The sequence below is a fragment of the Gopherus evgoodei genome, chromosome 5 (genome assembly GCF_007399415.2).
Source record: "Gopherus evgoodei ecotype Sinaloan lineage chromosome 5, rGopEvg1_v1.p, whole genome shotgun sequence".
Lineage (NCBI taxonomy): Eukaryota > Metazoa > Chordata > Testudines > Testudinidae > Gopherus > Gopherus evgoodei.
Genome location: NC_044326.1, coordinates 74,526,588 through 74,542,454, shown reverse-complemented (window position 1 = coordinate 74,542,454; position 15,867 = coordinate 74,526,588). Strand labels below are relative to the sequence as shown.

The 15,867-nt window shown below is 41.2% G+C and overlaps 1 protein-coding gene across 3 annotated transcripts in view; it reads right to left on the bottom strand.

Annotated features, from left to right (window-relative positions):
* SPOCK3 (SPARC (osteonectin), cwcv and kazal like domains proteoglycan 3) overlaps window positions 1-15,867 on the bottom strand; it is a 421,538-nt gene that overhangs the window by 405,357 nt on the left and 314 nt on the right. For all 3 annotated transcript variants that reach the window (XM_030564832.1, XM_030564833.1, XM_030564834.1), the window contains exon 2: window positions 15,689-15,862. In XM_030564832.1, the coding sequence (XP_030420692.1) occupies window positions 15,689-15,862 (174 nt within the window). The remainder of the gene's footprint in view (window positions 1-15,688; window positions 15,863-15,867) is intronic.

Genomic DNA, 15,867 nt, shown 5'->3' with positions numbered 1-15,867 from the left:
CACAGGTAGACCAAAATCACCAACATTCTGATCCAGTTCCCAGTGAGGTCAATGAAAAAGATTCCTACTAACTTCAGCAGGACCAGTGCAGAACACTGTAAGAAATAGCTCTTACAGAAAGTGATGGAAATAGTCACATTAAAGTCAGAAATAAAGTGAGTTTTTCAATTTATACTTAATTCAATGAATCTTTGCTTCATATTCTAACAAGTGCTCTAGAGCAGGGGTTCATGACCCCAATGGAGGGTGGTCACAAGGTTATTACATGGGAGGGTCCTGAGCTGTCAGCCTACATCCCAAAACCTGCTTCACCGCTAACATTTATAGAAGTGTTAAAATATATATTAAAGAAGTGTTATTATTTATAAGGGGGGCTGTCACACGCAGAGGCTTGTGCGTGAAAGTGGTCATCAGTACAGAAGTCTGAGAACCACTGCTCTAGAGTCTTATAGACCCAGGTTTTAAAAAGGAATTTCTACTGTAGTCCCGATATTAAATATGCCACTTAATTAAAAAAGTAAACTTCTTGATGTGGGGTCAGGGAACAATAATGTTACAACTCAGCAATATGAAAAGTAAGTTTTTCAATCAAGCACTTCTCTTGACAGATGCCAAGCATAAAACAGTAAATCACAACATCTTTCATTTCTTCCCCATGCTTGAATGCTCTTGGTCTAATGAGCAAGCTGCCTAGCTGAAAAGTACCTAAATTAAGCAACTGAGAGGCCAGTTGTCAATTCTGAAAATACAGCTCTTTTTGGTTTCACTTTTATTTTTCATTTTTTCTAAACTGAAAGTGTATGATAACCGAGTTGATAAACATTGACATCATTTAGATTTGTTCTGCAATTCAATTATGAATCTTTAACTGTCACCAGTGCACTACTCTGGCAAAAGAAATTAAGACACCCTTATGGCTGTAACAGAACACTAAAAATCCTAACCCCTTACTGATAAAAGCAAACACAATTAGGTCCTAAATGTGAAATAACTAAAACTCATATGCAAGTTATTTTTCTGGTTTCAGATGAATGACATTCTAAAATGATTACTGCAGGAAGATGTACACAAGACAAAAAAACAAATTTTTCCCCGCCTCCACAAAAAAGTGTATTTTTAAACAATTTGGCCACCCTTCATGGCTGGAGTTGCCTCTGCATTGCCCTGCTCTTTATTCTCCCTCTTCCAGGTTTTTTTGCCCTTTTTTTTTTTTTAAAAAAAAAAAAAAACAAAAACACCCACCACACTCCACTCTTGCCATCCAGTCACTGCCCTTACTAGGGTCTAGGCTTATTCAGACACAAAAAAAAAAAAAACAAACACACCACCTCTGAAGTAAAACTCCAAGTTCCAAAAATCTGTCCCAGGGCATGGCTCTTACCTCAGTCTGGGTTGAGGAAATAGTTCCTTCAGAATCTGTAGGTGACAACCTGTTCTGGGGTTTGGCTTGCTGCTGCAAGTTGAGTTGAATTCCGTAAAGACTTCCTAGAGCAGGGGTGGGCAAACTTTTTGGGCCCAGGGCCACATCTGGATAAGGAAATTGTATGCAGGGCCAGGGGTTGGGGTGCAGGAAGGAGTGCAGCATGTAGGAAGGGCCTTGGCAGAGGAGGGGTGTGGGATGTATGAGGGGGCTCAGGGAAAGGGGTTGGGGTGCAGAGTGCAAGAGGGGGTTGGGGTGCAGGGCATATGAGGGGACTCAGGGCAGGGAACTGGGGGAGGGGTGTAGGATGGCTTTGGGCTCCAGCCAGCGCTGCTTACCTAAAGCAGCTTCAGGGTGGCAGTGGCATGCACCGGGGCCAGGGTAGACTCCCTGCATGCCTGCCCTGTCCCTGGCCCCGCGCCACTCCCGGAAGCACTGTGGCCCCTGGGAGTGAGGGGGGCGGAGAGCTCTGCATGCACTGCCCTTTCCGTGCCTTCCTGGCCAATGGGAGCTGCGAGGATGGTACCTGGAGGCAAGGGCAACGCACAAAGCCCTCTGACCCCCCATCCCCAGGGGCTGTAGGGAAGTGGTGCCAGCTGCTTCTGAGAAAGGCGTGGGGCCCGCAGCGCCATGGGAGGCAATCCCATTGGCTGGATCCAAACTATGGCCCGTGGGCTGGATCCGCCCACCCGTCCTAGAGAATCAACTCTTCCCAAAGAACTGCTGCTTGAGGTTCACTCCATTCATTGTTTTGGGGTTCCCTCATGTTTCTGGTTGGCTCATTTAGTAAGCCTGCTCCAAGTCTCCTGCAGGCAGTTCCCTCACTCCTATTACTGTCTCACACTTGCATATTTTTAGAAGACCTATGTTTGGCAGGAAGTGTGTAAAAGAGAGTGTGCACAAGGTAAACACTTTTCTAGAAATCCTAGCTTAAGAAGTTTAAACATGCTCAAGAGTCATGGCCAAAAATTCAACCAGGTTGTCCAAATGACAGGAGCAGACTCTTGACGGGTAAGGACTCACTAGATTATGAAATATAACTTGTATTTCATAATGTTGTGGGCAGTGTTAGCTAGATTCTAATTTAAATAAGCTATTTTCTTATTTAAGAAAATACATTTATTGAGAGTCCTTTGGTACCTTTAAGATGTCTGAGGTTAAACTCTACACTATAATACTCTAGACGAGTCTGAACATGTACAAAAGACATCTGTCATGTATTTTTCTATTTGATGTTTAAGAAGATACTAACAATTTTGATACTTCTTTCCACAAGCCACACCTTGGGGATTGAACTTATTATTGCTCACAGCATTACATACAAGATGGAAACCCAGAACTGCCAATAAATTCAATATCAGTAGGAGATAACTAAGCATTATACAAGTATTGTCCCACTGCCAACCTGCATCACCACCCACCTCCAACAAACCACCATTAAGGACCTTGGGTTTAGGCCCAGTATACAAGTATCACATGTCGAGGGGAGCTGTACCTGTGACATCTATCTCTGTGAGCACATCCCATGTGATCTGCACTTTTCAGAGCAAGACCTCACGATTCACTCTACACTTGACTGGACCAGCAGATTACTACAGTTCGTTTCCCCAACCATATTACCTCCAGCTAGGTTTAGCCCCTTCTATAGAATACTCTCTGGGAGCTGTGTCCAGCAGGTAAATGCAACTATAGAAACTACCTTGTTCAAAATAGTATGTTTTATTCAGCCACAGCAATATCACAAGCAGAGAAGGGGTTAAAAATAACAAAAGCATAAACATTGTTCTGCCTAAACTTAACATTTCCTTGCCAGTTACAGTAGATTACACTTGATCCAGGCAACTCCTAAGCACCGGAGCTAGGAAAAACAGGCAGAATCCTGGCAATTGCTGTCTTTCTGATAGTCTGATGCATGCCCCCTCCCCAGTCAGTGCCCATGGCCGCCAAGAGCAGGTTTGGGCTCTGGTGTAAAAAATATTTTCGGCCCCCGAGCAAGGGTGGACTGGCTAAACAGGCAGATGAAGCTGGGCCTCAGGCCCTCTTCCGGACCACCAGGCCCAGGTAATTTGTACCAGCTCCCCCAATCACCCCTGTCAGTGCCTCTCCTATCAGGGCAAAAGTTTGTTAGAAAGTTCCTGCCTAAATTTTTGAGGTTTCAAGCAGGGCTTCTGAAGCTAACCAAACTGGTTTATGCATTTCTCCAGTTGGGGGTGGAAGTAGTTTTATATAGTTGATTCCTGCTGTTGTCCACTTGATTACCAGGGAAGTCTATCCACGGCCATTGTTTTTGGGTTCCTGCAGGATTTAATCTTAGGCATTGATTAGACAGTAACAGCTAAACATAAAATAAGAAAAAAAATTTCCAATTAAAAATAAAGGTTCTTTTTTCCAATATTTAGTCATTAAAAGAAAAATAAGCCAGTTGTTTTAATAAAACATTTCCTTATATTTAAAACAAAAGGGGGTCACCTTTTCACACCCAAGAGAAAACATGGCAATACACAGCTTTCATAAGCACAGGAATTCATGCACACTCTAGTTTGTTTCCTTCTCTCAAAGCAGCACTGAGTCTTCAGTCATGAATAGCCCTGAAGGCTCCTGCTTCTCTGAACAACTGCTCAGCTAAAAAGCGGACTATCCTCTCAGACTCTACTGAGAGAAATTGAGACTAAAGCAATCTCCCCTAACCCAAGGATTGTGTCTTTGTTGCTTCTGAAAAAACAAATAGTAGGGCCTATTTCTCGTAGCAAGCCTTCAGGCATCGTGTTTCTTGGACAAGTTTCTATGGGCCAAACATGGGTAATCATCTCATTGAGATCGGAGGATCCTGAACACCTTAGCTGTTCAACATCTTGGAGGTTCAGTCTCATATTGTCACCCATAAGCAATGAGAACCAGGATTAGAATTTAGGGATGAAATCTTGGACCGACTGAAATCGATGGGAATTTTGCCATTAAACTTTACAGCGGCAAGAATTTTAACCCAGATCTTCTTGACTCCCAACCCTGTGCTTCTTCCTCTACAGTTCACAGCATCTCCCTAATAAGTCATTAACTACAATAGCAGCAAAGTAGTAAGACTACTATATTGCCTTGGGACACACATGCACTCAATGATCATCACCAAGAAAAGCTAACAAGTGATTAATAGTAGGCAACGAAGCAAAAGAGAACATTGAAGGTTATACTATTAGTTGTCAAATATCTGCTTTCTGAAAATTAAAAAACTTATGAAATTCACTTTAATAAGTGTTGAATCTATTCGTTATGTTAACACTGTATTGGCACTCTAAGTTACTATATTTGTATTAATGATAGATGGCAGTTCTCAGCACTGAATATGCTCAACTAGAGTTTAACACAAACTGATTTAGGTACAAAAAGTTTAAATTATATAGTTATTAACAAAGTTGGATATGCCACAGTTCATAATATTGCTGCAGATAAAATATTTCACATTCAAAAAAAAATCTTCAGAACCATAAGCCAAAGAAAGCTGTTTTAAAATATGTCATGCATTTTTTGGTCAGAAAAAGTTCTCATGTCAGAAATAAATTAATTTCACTTATGAAATGTTAAGAATCACAGGCCCAGAACCTAACTAAAAAGTGGCCCTGTCATAAACAGATAAGTAAGAGTTAATAGAACAAAAGTGCTTCATATCTCTTTTGCCTGGAAAGGGTTAATAAGAACAGTGAGCCTGGCTGTCACCTGACCAGAGGACCAATCAGAGGACAAGATACTATCAAATCTTGAGGGAGGGAAGTTTGTGTGTGCTGTTAGATTTTGGTTGTTGTTCACTCTGGGGGCTCAGAGGGATCAGACGTGCAACCAGGTTTCGCCCCAATCTCTCCGATACAGGCTCTTATAAGTTGAGAATAGTAAGTACTAGGTAGACAAAGCGAGTTAGGCTTATGGTTCTTTTCTTTATTTGCAAGTGTGTATTTGGCTGGAAGGAGTTCAAATTTGTATTTTGCTGAAAAGATTTTAATTTGTACTTGTATACTTAGGCTGGGAGGGTATTCCCAGTGTCTATAGCTGAAAGACCCTGTACCTATTCCATTTTTTAAATTTACAAAGGTAATTTTTACTGGTTTTTCTTTCTTTAATTAAAAGTTTCTTGTTTAAGAACCTGATCGTTCTTTTATTCTGGTGTTAGACCCCAGGGGACGGGGTCTGGATCCACCAGAGAATTGGTGGGGAGAAAGGAGGGAAGGGGGAGAGAAAGGTTATTTTCTCTCTGTGTTAGGATTACTTTCTCTCTCAGAGAGAGTCTGGGAGGGGGAGAGAAGGAGGGAGGGAAGGTGAATTTTCCTCTCTGTTTTAAGATTCAAGGAGTTTGAATCAAAGTAATCTTCCAGGGTAACCCAGGGAGGGGAAGCCTGGGAGAGGCAACGGTGAGCAAAAGGGTTTACTTTCCTTGTGTTAAGATCCAGAGGGTCTGGGTCTTAGGGGTCCCTGGGCAAGGTTTTGGGGGGGGACCAGAATGTACCAGGCACTGGAATTCCTGGTTGGTGGCAGCCTACAAGTACTAAGCTGGTAATTGAGCTTAGAGGAATTCATGCTGGTACCCCACCTTTTGGGTGCTAAGGTTCAGAGTGGGGAATTATACCATGACAGGTCCAATTTTTCAGTGGCTCCTCACCTCTACTCAGAGTTGGGGCTCCTTAGCATGCCTGAAATTCAAGCTATTTTCATTTTCAGTACTTAACATTAGAAGTTTGCATTTGAAAACAGACCAAGATCTACAAATTGTTTAAATATTAGTACTTTATTAAATATTTGAAACGGCTCTTTCAAAGAGCCGTTTCAAATATTTAATAATGATTACTGAAAAATGTGAAAAAGAAAAAATACATTTAAGGGATTAGAGCGAAAGTCTGAATAGCCCAACCGTTCTCTATTAAATTTCTAATAATGGATCCTGAAGCTTCATTCATTCATTCTCTCTCCTCAAACTATAAAACAACTCTTGCAGTTTCTGCTGCTACCAGCATGTATTACTGTATTGAAGCTATTTATACTACACTATATTAGGCACAGATGGCAGGAGTCAATTCCAATAAGATTTAAGAAGACAGACATGACAAGTGGTGAATATCCATATCCACTAAATAACCTAGAGCAAGTAAAATAGAGATTATTGTTCAGAGAAAGGAGATAACCGTTTCATCTTATCTGCCTTACCTTAGATTATATTTGCCTCAGTTTCTCACCTTGCAGTGTGAAAGTCTGACAAGCAAATGTTCCTTTAACACATGTCTCCCTCCATGGCACCTCGTTCACAGTTCCTGTCTTCGATCAGTGAAGGACCCAAGTTCAGAGTTGAGATCACCTCTTAACGCAGGGAGAGGGCAGAGAAGGCACTGAGCAATGCCTCAGCTACTGCAGCCACTACTGCAATTATCTCAGTTGTCACCATTCACTCTGCCATTGCTGCCGCCACCACTATTCATGGACATCATTGACCACTGCTTCTCTATTACAATGTAGTTGCTTTCTGAGCTTCTTCCACTAAGCCCAGTTCAGTGATTTCACAAGGTAGTGGGGAACCTCACTGCTAGTGCAGGCTGTGCAGTCTCACTTGACCACTATTCCACACTAGGTCTACAACTGAGCACCTTATCAGTTACTTCAGCTCTAGTGCTCACTTAACAGAACAAGGACTCTATTGAGTCTCATTAGTGTCTCTTTAAACAGTGAAGAGGAGAGGGTCAAATGGTCTCTAAGATTCCTTAGGCAAAATCCATACCTCCAGATAGAAATACCTGACTGCACCCTCTCTCCCTCCCCTTCACTGGGATTTGTCATCCCTACCCTGTTAAGTGAGTGAGGTTCAGTTTAGGGCCTGTCTACACTGGCAATTTACAGTGCTGCAACTTTCTCATTCAGGGGTGTGAAAAACACAACCCCTCCCAAGTGCAATGAGTTTCAGTGCTGTAAACCGCCAGTGTAGACAGTGTACTAGTGCTGGGAGCTAGGCTTCCAGCACTGCTAACTATGGCTCTCATTGAAGCAGGTGTTTGTTTTTTGTTTTTTATTAAGAGCACCGTGAGCGCTCTCTCCTGGAGCTGCACCACGACCACACAAGCACCTTTAAAGCGCTGCCACAGCAATGCTTTAGCACTGTCAGTGTAGACTAGCCTTTAGGATGACCCCTCAATCAAGGCAGAGCTAAGCACAGTTCCACTGCCCTTTATTCTTACAAAAAGGATAAACAGCATTTCATTACCCCTGCACTCAATATACTAAAGTGATTTGTAACCAAACACTAGCTAAAATTGATCACTTTGCCTAGCTATTCAGCAGATGATGTTTTGTCAGAGTAGGTGTGCTTATGGAAGTACTGTCTGTTCCTGGGAGTCTTCACCACTCCCCAGCTCTGTCCTGCTCATCACCAGGGATCCTAGAAATCAATTTGCTATAGGGGAAAAAAAGTGGAATCTGTTTTTACAAAAATGTAAAAAGACAGTGGAACTCCAATTAGATAATTGGGACCAGGGCCAGATCAGATCATCAAAAATTCAGATAATCAGAAGAATGATCAGGACTCAGCCTGTCATCTTAAATATCATAAATATGTTAATAAAAATATTGTGTTCAATTGATACAGGGGTGGTGGTTTTTTTTTTAAATCAGAGAAGGGGGTGGGAGTTATCAATGAAAACTAGGATTTCTGGTCCTCACTAGATGTCAGGGGAGAGCTCACTGAAACCCTGCCATGTTAAGTATCCTCACACCTTCTTGTGAACTGTCTAAAATGGAGCATCTTGATTATCACTACAAACTTCCCCCCTCCTGCTGACAACTCATCTTAATTAGCCTCTTACAGTTGGTATGGCTACTTCCACTTTTTCCATGTTCTCTGTGTGTACACACACACACACACACACAGTTCCATTCTATGCATCTGATGAAGTGGGCTATAGCCCACGAAAGCTTATGCTCAAATAAATTTGTTAGTCTCTAAGGTGCCACAAGTACTCCCATTCTTTTTGGGGATACAGACTAACACAGCTGCTACTCTGAAACTTGCTTACATAGAGGCTCATGAGCCAATCACTTCTGGGCAGGATTACTGTAATGCATCTGGAAGCTGAGTTGAAGGTGAAAGCATTTCCCAGTAAAAGAGGAAATGAGGGTAACTTCAGTGTTGCAATGCTCTCATCTCACAGCTGACATTAGATTTCAGACTTTGTTACATCAATCTCTGGTATCATTTTGATGTAACTACATGGAAATGAGATGTTCCAATCACAGCTTCCTAGATAATGTGCTATAAACATCTTTTCACCGCAGAGGATCCAACATAATCATTTCAGTACAACATAACCACCTTGCGGTAAAAAGCAATACTGTACAATGGTTTAGGACAAATACACACCATATCCACCTGGAACTCCAGGTGGATTTTAGATAGAACACTGGAAATTACATGCTTGCAACAACAAATAAAGTAGTATGTTTAATGATCAGAAGTGGATTGGAACTTAGTTTTTAAATATTAAGTGAAAGAAATTATTACTCTTAGGGTTCCCCTCCACTACAAACACACAACAGACCTGCAGCAGCAAGTCTCTGAGCCTGGGTCAACTGACAGGTGTAATATTATATATATATATATATATATATATATATATATATATATATATATATATATATATATATATATATATATATATATATATATAGCAGGTGTAAACATTCCCACTTGAGCAGTCTTGTCTCTGAAATCCAGCAAAGGGGAAGGGTCTAAAGCCCAGCTGCAGCGTAAGCATGAATGACTACACCGCCATTCTTAGCCCCATCGTGCAAGCTGACCCCAGCTCTAAGACTTGCTGCCACAGGGGCTTTTTTTCTAGTGTAGTTAGTTATACCCTTCAAGTTCCCTCTAACTACATCTTGGAGTTTGGGTTTAGCATTGATTCAACAAGAAGAAGGACACAAGATTCCATGGAGGTCACCTCTCTGATCGGTGTTGTGTGCAATCATTCAATACTAACCCTACAAGTTGTGTGACTGTGACCTGTCTAAGTGTAGATAGTCTAGATGTGACAGCCAAAGTTAGTTAGGACTTGCTATAGTCCAGAAACAAATATAGAAGTTGCATGAAATTTCTACAGATGGTTGCAGAGTAAGAGAGTTTTCCAAAAGGTATATAAAATGACTAAGTGACCTTAAGTCAGAGTCAATGTGTCTTATTTTATCATTGCTAATCAGAAGGGTCTTTGGAATCACCCACAGTCTCATGAAATGCAGTTTATGGTAGATTATAAACCTACTAAAACATTCAGAATGAAGTCCTGCTTTCCAATTAGTATCTTGTCCTTTAACTATTGGGGAAAGGCTTCTTCTGTAATTCAAAACGGCATCAGTAGAAAAGAATACTTCACATTGTTTATAACATCCATAATAGTTGAGGTCTCTCCTCAAATTACTCAAATTCTTCCACTGATCATTATGCGCTTTGAAAGGACATGTTGGCCATTATTGGTTAAATAATGTATGGACTGAAGTGCTTGATTCCATCTAGAAAAATGGAAAGTGATGCTTCCAGAACTACCATACTTTAAAAATTTCATTCTCCTTTGTGTGACAATCACTCCTGGGCTCACAGCCAACCCTACTGGATCCCCCAGTCAGGTACACAAACCAACAGATTTTCATTTAACTGTCACTTCTAAGGCATGACAAACCAGTAATAGTCTTTTCCATGTTGTTTCAGGGTGACATTGATATCACATCACTGCAGTAGTCCCATATGAGGCCTACCTTCCCACCAGAGGCTCTGGCAAGCAGCAGTCTCTCAAGCAGTTATTGGTCTCCAACAGGTTTCTCAGGGCTGGTCTACACTACGGCGGGGGGGATAATCGATCTTAGATACGCAACTTCAGCTATGTGAATAACCTAGCTGAAGTCAAAGTATCTAAGATCAAATTACTCACTGTCCTCATGGCGCGGGATCGATGTCTGCGGCTCCCCCTGTTGATTCCGCAACTTCGTTCGGGTTGGTGGAGTTACGGAATCGATATAAGCACGTTCGGGGATCGATATATTGCGTCTAGATGAGACGCGATCTCGATCCCCGAGCAATCGATTGCTACCCACCGATACGGTGGGTAGCAAAGACGTACCCTCAGAGTAGAGCTGAAGGTCTGCACTGCTCCCCCACCAGCACCAAACTGAGTGATACTTTCCCCTTCCTTACTCCAAGCCTACACCTCACTACACCCTTCAGTAATAAAGTAACCATTAAACAAGTTCTGAATCAGTAGTCTCTCTTCCCAATTTAGTTTTAACAAAAAAGCTGCAACATAAGTAACTATGGGAGATGATAGTGCAATTACTAGGTATCAGTGGGGAAAAAGTATGCTAGTAGTGTCCTGGATATACTGGGCTGTTAAATGTTATTGCTTTTCAGATGCTAATGCAAACACTGTAATAGAGTATTAATGTCCCAATATACTGTAGCTTGTTTTAACTTACCATAATACTAGAAGTAGATGCACGTGAAGCTCTCTTAAAAGCTGACACTACAGCAGTGATATTCCCAAGCCAGCATGCGTAGGGCTGGGGGTGGTAAAGGGGAGTGCATCAGGTATAAGTAACATCTCACACCAAACAGGAACTTTTCCACAGTTCATTGCAATTTGGAAGTGTAATTATTATGCCTTGTCTTACAAACACCATTACATATGAACAAGGTCAATAATCCCCCCCTCTCCAAATATATACAGAGTTGTGCTTCTGCATATAGTATCTATCTGAAATGAATATTGAGCTCCCAGCTCTTCAGAAAGCAGTAAAGAGTCAGCAGCCAAACCACAGGTTGAATCCTATTGCAAACAGTATGGGTGATGCATGAGGCATTATGAAGCAAGAGGAGATTACTGCAAAACTAACTAAGACATAGAAAGAATAAAGTTTTCCTAGGTTTTGTTTCTGTCAGATTTATTGTATATGTGTAAGTGTTTAATATAAAAAAAAATCGGGTAGTAAGGTTTACTATGTTATAACAAGAAATTATGCTATTGCCATTATCCAGTCAACTTGCACACTACTACTACTTGGAATTAGTGATATTTCAGAGAGAGACAGAGAGAGCACGCACGCGAGCTGAATTTAAAGACTAATCATCAGTTACTTTGCTCCAGTCCATCAGTACAAACCACCATAAACCCAGTAGAACCTGGCCAAGAGAATATTCAACTCAAATTGGCATCTGCTACACTCCCTCTCTCCCCTGCCCCACATTCCAGTCACCACTATTCAGGCTATAGTGAAGTGTAAAGGTGGCATGACTGAAGCATTTAGTAGGCAATTGAAAGCTAGTATAGAATACAGCCTTGAGAACACTGCTGAATTCTGAGCACTGGGTCCACAGCGAGACCAAGGAAACATAACTGGCTGGCACTTTAACCCCTCTTTCCTTCACAAGCTGCACAAAGCACAGTTTAGCTACAGCCCTGTATTGGATCCACAGTATCTGCCACACTTCTGGTTCTCATGGGAATGAGTACATTTTGTGTATAATAGAGTGCACTAAAGTATCTCTTCTCCTCCCCCCTTTAAAAAAAAAAAAAGCAACCTTTACCATTCTAAATTTTTGCACAAAACCAATGTCATCCATGAGAGTTTTGCACATAGATCAACGCCAGTATATAGTAGCCTCCAACATATACACAGCTTTCTAGTGTCTCACTATAAAACATGTCTCTCACCTAGACCAATTTCATAATTCTCTACAGATTTGTCACCAAGATCAAGGACTGCAATGAAAAGACATTCCAGCTGGGGGGTGGGGGAGGAGGAGAGGAATCAGTTCTGTGTTTTTACAGCTTTGTACAGACAGATTCTGTAAGCCAATATTATTACTGAGTTAATTAAATGATTGCATTGCTTAAAAGTCTTTGCCTAAAATGCTGACATTCTATGAGACATTAAATTAAGAGAACGTTCATACACATGTTCTTTAACTAAAACTAAATCTGATCTCTCTGAACTCCCTGAATTCTTTCAGTGTGATCTAAAAAACTCTTAAGAAACTGAGCCAATGAGGCAGAAGTCAGTCATTACCTTCCATATTCATCAATTTTGTCATTTCATAAGTTAAACCTTTAATTTTTTTTCCCACACCAAAAAAATTCCATCTCCCCTGCACAACTGTTTTTTTCCTAGTTTGTAGAAAAAAGGTTTTTCTGAATAGTGAAAAAGAAAAAAAAAAAAAACACGCCTCACAAAGCGGCATTTCCAATTTTAATTCCTTATACTTACACCCACGTACGTATATGTATTTGTGCTGTTCTACCCTGAGGTAGGAGGCAACATTTGCTTTTCTTAAAAAACTTTTAAAAGCAGCAATGAAGTACCTAACCCCAATTTCAGAGTCACACTACAAAACGTCAAACACATCCTACTAGCTATACAACAACATTTCATAGATTCACAAAAATGTATTCCTCAGTTATCTGAAATCTGAACGCAGTAGTTCAAGGCTGCTTGAAATCAATTCTCCTTTTCTTCGGGGGAGTGGGGGGGGGGCGGAGGGGTTGCAAACTGCTGGACAAATAGTTAAGTTCAGTTTTCAGTTACTGATTTGCTCCAGTTATGTTCTATGGATTTCTGCAAACCCACCAACTGTTGAAGAGATAGTCTTTTTGCAGTAAAGTATTACTTTCTATTATAACCACTTCCTAATGAATTAGAATAGTTAGATTTCAGTACATCAACCGACTCTTATTCTATGAGAAATAAGATTTGAATCCTCACAGAGATGCCAACTTCATAAAACCATGAGAAAAATAAATAAACCAGCATATTTGTAAGGGTTGCCTAAAAGTGATCGGTATTCAGTGCTCACTCAGAAGAGTTACTTTTGAAACCCTTGGGATACCTACCTGTCACAGAGTAAATTATCTGGCTAATATCCAGTATATGCCAATGGGCACCCAAGAGACAGACATTAGACAGCATTTGTCTTCCAAGTTGGAAATGCTTTCTTATAAAAATGATATTGTCTAATTATAAAAATTTAACTTATGAGTTGTTTGGCGCTGCCCACAACAGTACTTAATCCTATAATATTTACATAGCACTGCATGTTTCTGAAGAAATATTGAAACATCTTATTTTTTAAAAAAACTATTAGTAGTTAGAGATGTTTGGCATAACTCACAACACAGGTTTTAAATGTGTAAAACATTGTGGAAGTGAATTTCCCATAAATGTAGAAGTAACTCATTTTTATTCATGCAACCTTAGTTCTCAAGTTCATATCTCATCTTCAAATTAATATATATGAATTAATGAATATATATATTCATTCAAGTACAATATTCAGAAATGCATTGGATATAGCTCCTTTTTAGGGGGGGGAAGGAATCATTTCCCCAGAATCACTAGAGTCAACTACAGAGATGGGTTGTTATTGACAAACTGTAGAAGGAGAACCTTTTGAATACTGGAGTCTTAAACAACAACAACTCAATAGGGATAAACAGAAATCCACCGCACAGATAGGGTGACAAATGCTACAAGATGTAGGACTTTGTCTTTTGTTTTCAATCAATTTAATTCCAGAAACTACAAAAAAAAAAAAAAAACACACACCAGGGCACACCAGTGAGCATTTAAGTTAACAAACAGTAATGGTAAACAAAAACAACAACCCATTAGCTTCCACCAAATTAAGTTGCCATGTTTGTTATGACAACAGCTGAAGTAATCTGAGAGATCAGAACCACTAGTCAATTTATGGTATCTGGGCAAGAATTAGCTTTAATGTTCAGGTACTATACCCATGCAGCTGAAATTTCTTATGATATACAAGCCATTTATGCCCTTACTTAGGTTCCATATTAGGATTCATTTTTGAAGTATATTCATAAAAAGTATTTAGGAAAAGTAGCAACTATCCATATAGTCTGTTATCTTACTAATAATTCTCATTAGAACTTCTTGCTGTTGCAAAATGAATTTCAATATTGACACAAATTGTAAGGTACACATAACATATTTTTAAGTCAGAAATTAGTATTTTCTGCAATAATCCATTTGAGGAGAGAGAGAGACAGACAAAATCCATATTTCAATAGCAGTAGTGATAACCTCATTTCAGGGAAAGAAACCACTAGACTCATTAAACAGAAACTTACTGCCTTTCCACATGGAACAATTTGTCAAGACTACGATGATTGCACTTGCACTGATTTGTGAAGCTGAACCTGATTTGTCTTCAGTGGCTGCTCTGGCGACTGCCTCTTCCTCTCTTTTCACTTTGCTCCTTTGATGCCTTGTGAATTTCGTGTTTGGGCTACAGAGGTCACTGGAGGCCAAATGCTGGTACAGTGCATCTATCTCACAGTCTAATGGGGGGAAATAGCTGGCCAGATGGGCTATGCCCTAGTGAAAATGTGATTGACTAGCTCTGGATTAGTGCACACCTGATATCTTAAGCACTGGAAACTGAAGGGAGCAGTTTAATTCAGGGCTCCTCTCAAATCAGGTGGAAAGAATGGCAAACATATCACGGCTAACAGTGCAACAGCCAGATCAGACCAAGGGATCATCCTTTACTTGTATGACCCTTTGCAAAAGGCATAGTCCGAGTTAACCCTTTTATTGTCGTCTCTAAGGAGGTCTGTGGCTTAAGAAATGGGGGGAGGAAGGGACGTCGTCCTTTAAAAAATAATATACCAACAACAATCAGCACTTATGATACCAGTGCTAACCCTGTGCAAGTAGCCCCTTCCCTTCCCCCACCAGGGTAGAGCAGACATCCCCCTACGCCGCCAGCTTAAAGTTCTTTAAAGGCCGATTAGTGACCGGATCGATCCTTATTGCTCAGCAGCAGGAGCACATCAGGGATCGCCTAGCAGCACTACTGTGGGAGAGCACATCTTCCCCTCGCTCGCAGAGAGAGAGAGTGTGTGTACACTCAGCGCACCGCCATGGTGCAGAAACATCAAGAAAAGTTCAGCCCGCACGGCCGCGATGGCTGTGCACAAGGGCCAATATTTGTAATGCCATCAAAGCCAGCCTACAGGGAAGAATGTAGCACAGCCTCGCTCCAGCCTTCCAGGCCGGGTGGAGGGAACATGCAAGGTCTCCTTGGTTTTGCTCATACAGACTAACAGGGCTACCACACTGAAACCAGCCAGGAGAGGGTTTGAAAACTTATTAACCCCTCCCGCCCCCAGCTAGAAGGGCCGAACCCAGCCGCAACTGCATTTAACCCCAGAGGAGTCGGTGGGGAGCGGTTGAACTTACGTCTCGGAATTTGTTCCACTGTCCGACCTCCTTGTCATACTGGGAGACGGTAGTGAGCCATTGTTTATCATCCAGAAAATTGCCAGGGTCCGACCTGCCCCCGGTCGCCGCCGCTAGACCCTGGCTGTACCAAGCTGCTGCACACACGCACATGAAGGCTGCCACCTTCAGCATCTGTG